At 37.7% G+C, this 10,644-nt stretch overlaps 1 protein-coding gene and 1 long non-coding RNA gene across 2 annotated transcripts in view; both read left to right on the top strand.

The window, feature by feature from the left end:
* Positions 1-4,741: 4,741 nt before the first annotated feature.
* Positions 4,742-10,644, top strand: part of LOC125667458 (uncharacterized) — a 116,514-nt gene continuing 110,611 nt past the window's right edge. The window contains exon 1 of the mRNA XM_056164631.1: positions 4,742-4,805. Coding sequence (XP_056020606.1) covers positions 4,780-4,805 — 26 coding nt within the window. The 5' untranslated portion in view covers positions 4,742-4,779. The remainder of the gene's footprint in view (positions 4,806-10,644) is intronic.
* The window catches only part of LOC130054555 (uncharacterized), a 6,881-nt gene continuing 2,214 nt past the window's right edge, over positions 5,978-10,644 (top strand). Inside the window, exon 1 of the long non-coding RNA XR_008802846.1 lies at positions 5,978-9,081. This is a non-coding gene — a long non-coding RNA (uncharacterized LOC130054555). The remainder of the gene's footprint in view (positions 9,082-10,644) is intronic.

Below are 10,644 nucleotides of genomic sequence, written 5' to 3'. Positions count from 1 at the left end.
GATGGAGATGGTTTTTGGCTAAGCAGCGGAGGAGACGGATGACATGCCCTGTTAGCATGCTTCTGGGCCCTACAAATACTTCTTACGCCCGACCACATGATCCATTGTAGAAATGACAATTCAGGTAATAAGGTCAGTGGTCTTGGGGGAACTTGATCCCAAGTCGCTCATAAAGCAACATGACTGTCACCCTTGTGGAGGCTGGCGAAAACGCAAGAATGAGAGGATTTATCACCGGTCCCGTGGATATACGCCTCGGAAATGTGGAATACAGTTTTCAAGCCTATGTGGCTCCCCTAGAGGATAAGATTATGTGGGAATGGAGCTCCTGCATCAGCACAAAGCTCGCCTGAATTTAAAATTTGGTACTCATGGGAGACGAGAAAATCCCCGTGACGTTCGAGCTTTCTGGGGAGAAACAGGAGGCCCAAGTCTCTATGGCCAAAACAGTCCAGGTTTCATATGCCAAGTTGATATTTGCCTTCGTTATGACCCGATATTATCTAAGATTAGGAACTTTCAGGTGAGCTCAATTGCCCATAAAGGCATATGCTACCCCTTTCGAAGGTTCTATAAGTTTGTCTTCGTTGTTCTCCATCCGTATATCAGTTTCATTTTGTTCGAACACCATATTCAACTATTAAAGAGGTTTGAAAAGTGGAGACACCTTCGCGAGGCCCAATCAGTCCAAAACTAAGGGCAAAAAGGAGAGCCCAAGGGGTCCCTTTCCTTGACTCCACATTCCTTTTGTGGACCTTTCAAACATAAGTAGGGGTCTTCGATGATTCTGAACCCGATGTTTATTCTATGCGTGTAATACGTTATCAATAAAAATTGAAGGGCTGATATTTATTCTATGCGTGTAATACGTTATCAATAAAAATTGAAGGGGGATCTCCATAACAAGAGGAAGTACCATTACCATTTCTTCACAGTAGTAAGGGTAGACCACTAGTACCCTAACCCCAAATTCTCGTTCCCCGGGGTAGGGGTCTTCGATAATTCCCAACCCTATGTCTATTCACTATGTGTGATTCATTTTGTTGAAAATTGGAGGGGCGAATCTCCGTAACCAAAGAAAGTAACATCACCATTTCTTCATAGTGATGGAAGAGGACCACTAATACTCTAGCCTCAAAATTTCAGTCCATGGGTTAGGGGTCTTCGATGATTCCAAACCCGATGTTTATTCATTAAGTGTAATGCCTTATTAAGAAAAGTTGGAGGAGCGGATCTCAGTAACTAGAGACAGTACTACCACCATTTCTTCATAGTGGTGGCAATGGACGACTAACACCTTATCCATTATATATCAGTCCCAGGGGTAGGGGTCTTCGATGATTCCGAATCCGATCTTTATTCACTTAGTGTAATGCAATAGGCATAAAAATATATATACAACATAGATCATCGTTACATTGTCTTTGAGTATAGCTTGTGATTCTCAACTATATACTTATGTCAACTTGATGACAAACGGAATGTTTTCAACTTCTTTATCGTCAACCTCCCATATATTAATGTAGCAATATTCTGATCTGATCCACGGTGTTGACCCTCAGCTTTTAAGGACGCTTCATCCTTACGAAGATTGAAATAATTTGTAAGGTTTATCTTTACATAAAACATCTCATTGATCTGTTTCATAAAACACAGATTGTAATGAACTATTAAATGAATACAACCGCCCTTCTCTTATGGATCAGGGCTGAGTTTTACTAAACTTCGTAAGTTCAAGATTTCATCGTAACCTTAATTTACGATAATTATCCGTTTTATTAAACATCTTAACTTAAGTTACGTTAAAAAAATCATCGTAACTCCACGACAGCTTATGGGCTATCGTAAGTTTATATTTTTTCGTAAGTTATTGTCAACTAAATAAAAATGGCCGCCCTCATGCTGTTCAATGTTCCAGAACATTTTGAGACAAAATGAAAACAAACCTCTGTGTCCTCGTTGAAATTTTTGCGACAGAAGCGAAGTTCTCACACTGTGACAAATATAGAACTCATTGAACGCTAGGCTATAAGTTTCCAAAAACACGTAATCAGTTCACCTCCAATAATACTTTTTAGGATACCTTACCACAACCATATTTTGACACGGGAAGATCGAGTTCAATCTCCACACAAATAATGACATGTGACGTCATGTTCTATGTTTTGACATCATAATGCAAATGATGAAGTGGCGGATCTAATATTGAAGAAACAGTAAACATAAACTACAAACCGTGTACAAACCGCATCTAAAATCAAAGGATTAACCGCTCACTTGGGGTATTCAATTTCAATCCCACTTGGGCGATCGCATTAATGTTATTTAAATCTAGCAAAAATACGTAGAATCAGTGGGGGACAGGGTGCTCTCTCTCTCTCTCTCTCTGTGTGTGTGTGTGTGTGTTACTGTGTGACCTTTTTTAACAACATGACGATGTCAATTTTGCGTAATTTTCACATTCAAAATAACATACATATATATTACGTTACCCTCTCCCGGACCCAATTTGTGTGATGAACCATATGCTACTATACGTGCTACCAAACTCTGCTATCAAAATCATGGCATCAAATGATCATTAATTCTACTAAGGCTTTTGAATGAGTCTCAGTGTATCCTTACAAAAATGAGGGGAGGGGCCCTAACATGGTAGGTCTACATATATAGCAAATTATTTATATTTTATTATACGCAAATGCTGTAATATAATTTATTCATTGTATTTTGTACAATATGGTGTTGTTCTAATTTGTTCTTTGAAATATACTCCAACGTTACACTTGGATTATTTTACATTTATAAAATTTCAGGATTATCACAGCCGGGCTTGCTATCAAACAGAGATATTGACTATTTTTTTCCTATATACCGATTCAACAATAATGTGTAGGCGAGGGTCAGAACGACCGTCCCCCGAGCTTGAAATTAAGAAAATGAATAACTATATCGGTCTACATACCCCCCCCTACCCCCCCCCCCCCCCCGAGTTGGTAGAACACATATTTGTCTATTTCCAATACATGTGTACTTCCATTTTTAAAATACCAAGACACGTTTGATTTGTCTATACCGACCACATAGTCACGAATAGTGTACATCATTCCGTAACCAAGAGCAAAAATGTACATTTTCTGGTGTACATCTTCTACACCCTTTACAGGTAAATGCACCGAAAAATTCAATATCGCTGAAAAATGGTGAGACTGAAAATTTGCAGGTTTTTCTCTTCGTACATGTATATGTACATATATTTTGTTATGTGAAGTATATATATTAAGAGGATGGTCCAGTGTATTGTACAGTGTATACATGTAGTCATTTATAATAGTTTGTTGATTGATTGTATCTTGTTTAACGTCTCTCTCGAGAATTTTTCACTCATATGGAGACGTCACCAAGACCGGTGAAGGTCCGCAAATTCAAGCCTTTTCTCGGCGCTTACGGCATTGAGCAGTGAGGGTTCTTTAGTGTGCCACCCTACTGTGACACGGGACATCCGTTCAAAAAATAAGATCATCTCCGAGGAACCTTGACATTCACACCTGATGTCGAACGTTTGACGATGGAACTGTCACTATCTGTTTTAACGACTTACGTCTGCCGTGGCCAGTATTCGAACCCCGACCTTCCGCATGCGGGGCGAGCGCTCTACCTCTAGGTCAAAACGGCGGTTGCAATTAATAGTTTAAAATCTATTTTCGTTTTCATATACTTTTTACAATAATTTGAAATGTATTTTAAAAAAGAATATCAATGCGATTGATATTTCGTATGCAATCATAACAAATATATTTTTGTACAAAAATATTCTTACATTTTAGTAATTATTTATTTTGAACTTTATTTGCTTTAAACTTGTTAAATCTCCAATGAGAACCTCATCAACTGCTGTAAATCCATATTGAATTTACATGTACTATGAAATACTGAAAGCGAAAGTAACAAATGCGATTGCGCAGTGTCAGATCGTAAGTTGCGAATATTTCGCAAGTTAAGTTTACGATGGAAACTTAAGAACACGTTAGTAAAACAGAAGCATCGTATCTTAAATTAAAACGTACGAAATTCTTAAGTCAGAATTTCTGGCGTAAGATAAGAAGTTTAGTAAAACTCAGCCCAGCTCTTTGGACGAGTAGGATATCTCCTAAATCGCTCCGTTATTAACATTGATTGGCAAACCGAAGAAGCAAACCCACCAAAAACATGCAGTCTGCGGTGTAAATCCGTTTGTAGCTTTAGTGTAGTTGCAGTGGTAGGTGTATTTATGTGAGTTTTTCTTATATGTTGTTATTGTTTATTGATATTGGTCACATTATATAATTCCTTTCGTTTGTCCTGAAGGGACAGGTCGTTTGGAAAATATGGCAATCTGGTTGTTCGTAACGTTGGTTATTTTAGTGTTTTGCGTATTTTTGTTGTACTTCACCTCCAATCCACGAAGTGTATCCAACACTTCTAGGTATCAGGTGTTGCTGGAAAAACGTCTGTAAATTGTCGTAGGGATCAATGGTCCTTAAAACAGTACAAACATTGATATACCAAACGTTATCAACTTCCCGGTCAAAGACCGATCACTATCATATTGTTTGTTTAGTCGGATCTCTGATATCACTGGCATTATACAACTTTATCAGACATGTCCTTCTAAACCTTGTAAGCCAAATACAATATATGTGTATAGTATGAATTGGTGAAGATAGCGAACGAAATCTAAATTTAGAGTTAGGTAGATTTACCAGTGTATTAAAAAAGCCTTCAGATTTATTATGATGCTTAATGTCGATTCAGTTCAAACTTGCGAGGTAAGCATGATCATTAATTTAGAGATGTTTTACAGCTTTTTATTTTCTTTGCTTATTATTTCTTTTTACATTTTTGTATTAAACACTTCATTAATCTATTTTAATCTCACCGATGATAAGATGATGTTTCACAAACCTTGTATATAACCCAGAAAATAATGTCGATTTTAAAAAAAAAAAAGGTCAAAGATGACATTTTGTGGGGAAACATTACACCAGAGGTTTGAAATGTTAAGTCATAAGTCAAGATATATACATCATAGATCATCGTTACATGTACATTGTCTTTGAGTATAGCTTGTGATTCTCAACTATATACTTATGTCAACTTGATGACAAACGGAATGTTTTCAACTTCTTTATCGTCAACCTCCCATATATTAATGTAGCAATATCCTGATCTGATCCACGGTGTTTACCCTCAGCTTTTAAGGACGCTTCATCCTTTCGAAGATTGAAATAATTTGTAAGGTTTATCAGTAGTATAACGCCTCCCGATAGGTGGGTCAACTGAGTGCACTTTTTATGCAAATGAGGTCAAGCAAGGGTGGCTTTTGATTGGTCAAGCGGTGTCGGGGTTAACGGAGTGGTTCAATATCTAGGACGGGGTCAACTGGTGCACCCCAGCAGGGGTTGTAGGCCGGGTGTCGGGTGAATAGGCTGGCCTATTGCCGCTGGTCTAATTTTAGCTCTATTATGCGGTACTTTCGCTTTGAGTTCCTGGAAAAGGAACCTGGAGGTATTTTTCTGAAAATCGGTATAAAATCCTGTGTATTCCTGTGTATTTCTATGTATTCCTGTGTATTAAATCTAAAGAATAACACAAGGTTTTAAGTTGACATGTTTATTAAATAAACAATTTAATTAATTTAGAGTGTTATTGACGTTGTAGAAAAACCTGCTTTTCTATGACGTCACAATAAGTATATAAACGCAATACACAATTCGCGTTTTCACTTTCATCACCATGTCTGAGCGAATACCTAACGACTTACGGAATAGCAGAAATGGGCTCCCACTAAAGAAGAACAGTGGTTGAAAGTTTACACATTTATTAAATGAACACACATTTATCAAATCAACAATTTATAAAGTCCCTAGAAACACAGCACTTTCGTTTTCATTTCTCGGAAACGCGGCTATTTTCTGAAAATCGCTTTGACTTTGTTTTGTAAACAATGAGCTCAGCAATTCGGTAGTTCTATATAACATGCAAAGAGTTTATGCATATGTTCACTAAATTGTGTGGTTTGAGTCAGATCTTTCTGCATTAGGCCTTTATTTTGTATTGAATCTTATGTGATTGATTGATTTTTTATTGTTGAACTGGAGAATGTTTCACTCATAAGGAGACGTCATTACTGCCCGTGAAGGACTTCAAAATTTAGGCCTATGCTCGGCGCTTACGGCCTTTGAGCAGGGAGGGATCTCTATCGTGCCACACCTGCTGTGACACGGGACCTCGGTTTTTGCGATCTCAACCGAAAGACCGCCCCATTTAGTCGCCTCTTACGACAAGCAAGGGGAAGTGGGGACTTATTCGAACCCGGATCCCATATAGTTTTACGCTAAATATTTAAATATAATTCATTTTTACTCTAGAAGTACTTTGGACCTAAACTCTATTATGGATATAGCAGAACAGTTTTATAGTTATGAAAACAACTATCTGTGCACTTCGCACCCTATGAGATTACAACGAAAAAGTACGTCACGACGTACATCTTACAATTCATGTCTATATGTTGTCGTTATATTGACAGGTGTTATCAAGTGATAAGCCGTATACGTGAAAAAAAATTCTTGTCAAATAATATATTATTTCAATTTCGTATCAAATCGCTCAACATTTTTATATTTGCGCGAAGGTCATAATTCATATTGTGACCTTGAAATCGCCCCTCTATTTTCTCCCGATCATCACTACGTTATGTAAGGAAATCTAATTTACATAATTATTGCGAGCAGTGTGTAAAGGGGTAACGATATACGGTGTATGGTGGTGTATAAAGTGTATATATTTATATTCCTGTTACCAAAGGAAGGGTTAGGCCAAACTTCTGACACCTAAAGAAACCCCCCTTTCCCCATCTGATTATGTCTAACATACTCTTGAAAATGAAAAAGAGTATCCTGCATTAGATGCATTTTAAACTTCCTTTTATCGGAGCACTTGCTCTCTCTATAGATCTGGGTTTTTACTATATCAATTATCTTCTTCTTTTTTTTAAATATAGGAAGTCTCATAATTGTTCATGAAAAAGTGAAGATAATGAACAATCTTATAATGATTACACAATTGAGAGTAGGGTAAACACGGATCCTTGTTAAAGTAAATATGAGTGGTGGCAACTGTGGTGCCAGTAGTCGTGTTCATGAGAATGTGAGGGGTGGTATGTGGTACATAATTGGTGGTATATGATGTTAACGAAAATTTGAGTGGTGTTATGGTGGTGAAACATGCAAACTAATAACGCTAAATCAATCTCTAATTAATATTATGGAAAGAAATGCAAAATTAAGGACCTACATAGGTGATAGTGTGAGTAGTGTTAAAGAAACCCTAAGTCATGGGAACTGGTGTGGCAATAGTGGGGAGTAGGTGTTATTTACCGTATAAGTGGTAGTGTGTGGTGTACAAGTGGTGGTATGTGGTGTTAATAAAATGTGGGTGTTAGTATGGTGGTGACACACGCAAACTAATAACGGTAGATCGATCTCTTTCATCAATATTGTTATGCAAAGAAATGCATAACTTTGGACCTATATGGGTAGTGATGTGAGTTATGTTAAAGAAGATGTAAGTGATGGTATCTGGTGTGCCAGTAGTGGTGTACAGTTGGTGGTATGGGGTGTATAGGTGGTGTGTAAGTGGTGAATAGGTGGTGGTATGTGGTGTATAGGTGGTGGTATGTGGTGTTAATGGAAATGTGAGTGATAGTATGGTGGTGATATATGCAAACTAAAAACGGTAGATCAATCTGTCATGCTAAGAAATGCAAAACTATATAGGTAGTGTTGTGAGTAATGTTAAAGAAGATGTAAGTGATGGCATCTGGTGTGGCAGTAGTGGTGTACAGGTGGTGGTATGGGGTGTATAGGTGGTGTTTGAGTGGTGTATGGGTGGTGATATGTGGTGTTAATGGAAATGTGAGTGGTAGTATGGTGGTGTTAATGGAAATGTACGTGGTAGTATGATGGTAATACATGCAAACTAACAACGGTATATCTATCTCTTTCGTTGATATTGATATGTAAAACTATCAATTCTCAGACCTGTATAGGTAGTGATGTGAGTAATGTTAAAGAAGATGTAAGTGATGACATCTGATGTGTCAGTAGTGGTGTACAAGTGGTGGTAAGTGGTGGTATGTGGTGTATGAGTGGTGTTAATGGAAATGTGAGTGGTAGTATGGTGGTATTAATGGAAATGTGCGTGGTAGTATGATGGTGATACAATGTACATGCAAACTAATAACGGTAGATCTACCTCTTTCGTTGATATTGATATGTAAAACTATCAATTCTCTGACCTGTATAGGTAGTGGTGTGATTGGTGTAAAAACAAAAACAAAAAACCGGTGTTAAAACACATGTGTTAGCATCCGATGTGCCATTAGCTGTGTGTAAATGGTGTTTATGGAAATGTGAATGGTGGTACGTGGTGTATAAATGGTGGTATGTGGTGTTAATGAAAATAAGGGTTGTGGTATGTGGTGTTAACGAACGTGTAGGTAGAGTGTGTGCGATGTTAACGAAAGTATGAATGGTAGTAGTTGGCTGGTTATTTCACAATTTTCACCCTTATTATACACCACTTGTGGATGAAGTACTATGATTAATGGTTATTACCCCCTAGTAGCGAGGGCTCTTTAGCGTGCAAACGCCTACCGCCATAGGGCCTTCCGAAAGACCCGTAAATGCAGTGCATTTGGAGGGCCAATCACTACCAATGTTTACGTCTTAGGTTGGCGATGGCATGAGGAGGATTCGAATTCATGAGCTTCCGGTTAGGAAGCAAACGCTCTACCATTGAGCAATGCGACCGGTAATTGCGTGGTGGTGGTGGTGGTGGAAGTATATAAAGAACCTAAAAGCCAGGAATTATTCGTTTACTTGCATGACAATCTGAGCAGTGTTTATATACTTCCACCTGAAGTGTGTCACAGTCTGTATAATGGAATGATAACGTGTTGTAAAGTTCTAACGAGATACAAATGGAGTTTATCATTTTGGTTCGTGGATTTATCAGAATAAAGAGAATCTTATATTTTCGGTAAGTGCACATCTCCGATACCTGCTGAGTAGACGTCCGTATTTGACACGTTTGTTTTTTGTTTTTTTTTTTGGCGAATATGCCATGTGCATTACATATTATGCATATGCACTGGTCGAGTTCACCTAGAAAAATCACTCAGGTGTGACAATCACATTTGGGGTATACACGGGTAGAGTAAATTAGGCTACCTGAGAGAAATATGGCGGATAAGATGAGAAAGGTATACGTATTTATTAGTTCATGTCAACAGAATGAGAGAGTGGCGTAAAGACACGGCCCCTTGGACATACCAGAGGTGGTATCATGTGTCTAAGAGGAGCAAGCATTCCCTGTTGACCCGTTACACCCATCTTCGGCCCTGTAATTTTGATCAGGTAAACAGAGTAATTTGTATTTAAAACCAAATAGCAATTTTAGACAAAGGACTAATACGGAAGTTCCGAGTTCCCCAAGAGTTATTTCCCTTTGTCGAACTCTTCCGTAAATTATGACGTAAAATATGATGACAGTGGGTACATTTGCTAATTACTATCGTTGTATTATTTCTTAAAAGATGTTATCCAGAGTTTCTGAGACCATCCTATCTCAGGGAAAAGGCAACTTTAGTGAGTTTATGAGTATTGGATAACAAAATGGCTCAAACAAATATTGTTAATTGCCATCTTTCTTTGATAAAAGCGTCACTCATGTAGAAGAGGAAACGAATAATGATTTAATAGCCAATTTGATGATCTTATTCAAACAAATTATGCTTGATATGACCAGAATATGCATACCAGTGATTGATATAAACAAAAGTTACGCTTTTATTACATTAATCGTACGTAATCGTTATGTACAATGCCAGTCTACGATATAATGTATACATTGTGTACCCACCATACGTCATCAAATGCGAAAGAGTTCGCCAAAGGGAAATAACTTTTGGGTAACTCGGAACTTGCGTATTGGTATGAAGCATCTCACTTACTGACCTATGTTTGGCTAAGGCTGGTAATGCCTTCCCGGATGCGGATGTTTTGTTCTTAAAAGTTTACCAGAATAACCTTTTACTTTATGAAGGAACAATTATCTCCCGTCTTGAATGCCTTAAAGCTGACATGAATTCTGAAATATATACACATTTGTCATCTTACACACCATCTTTCGTTCAGATAGCCTATTTTATTCTACCCGTATTTACCCAAATGTGATTGTCACACCTGAGTGATTTTGTAGTTAGACTCGACGAGCAGCAATCGCAATTCAACAAACTGGGCGACACTGACACAGGAGGAGAATACCCTGCAGCATTCCAAAAAAAAAAAAAAAAAAAAAAAAATCACGAAAAAGCAGAACTCGTTTGTTAAATACTTGTAGATCAGAATAGTAGTAGTTCAGTTCCCTTGCAAAGCCGGAAAGTTTAATAAAATTCAGATCAAGCGTTGTTTCTCCTTTGTGTCAACACATCGTTGATGGTCACATGGCTAAAATAAGCAACACTGATTTGTTCCAGACCGAATCTTAGAATAATTTAGAAGTAGTACTTAGAGAACAACATATATAATTGTCGCTGTAAAA

This window comes from Ostrea edulis, chromosome 1 (assembly GCF_947568905.1).
Source record: "Ostrea edulis chromosome 1, xbOstEdul1.1, whole genome shotgun sequence".
Classification (NCBI taxonomy): domain Eukaryota; kingdom Metazoa; phylum Mollusca; class Bivalvia; order Ostreida; family Ostreidae; genus Ostrea; species Ostrea edulis.
This window is presented reverse-complemented; position numbering and strand designations above follow the sequence as displayed.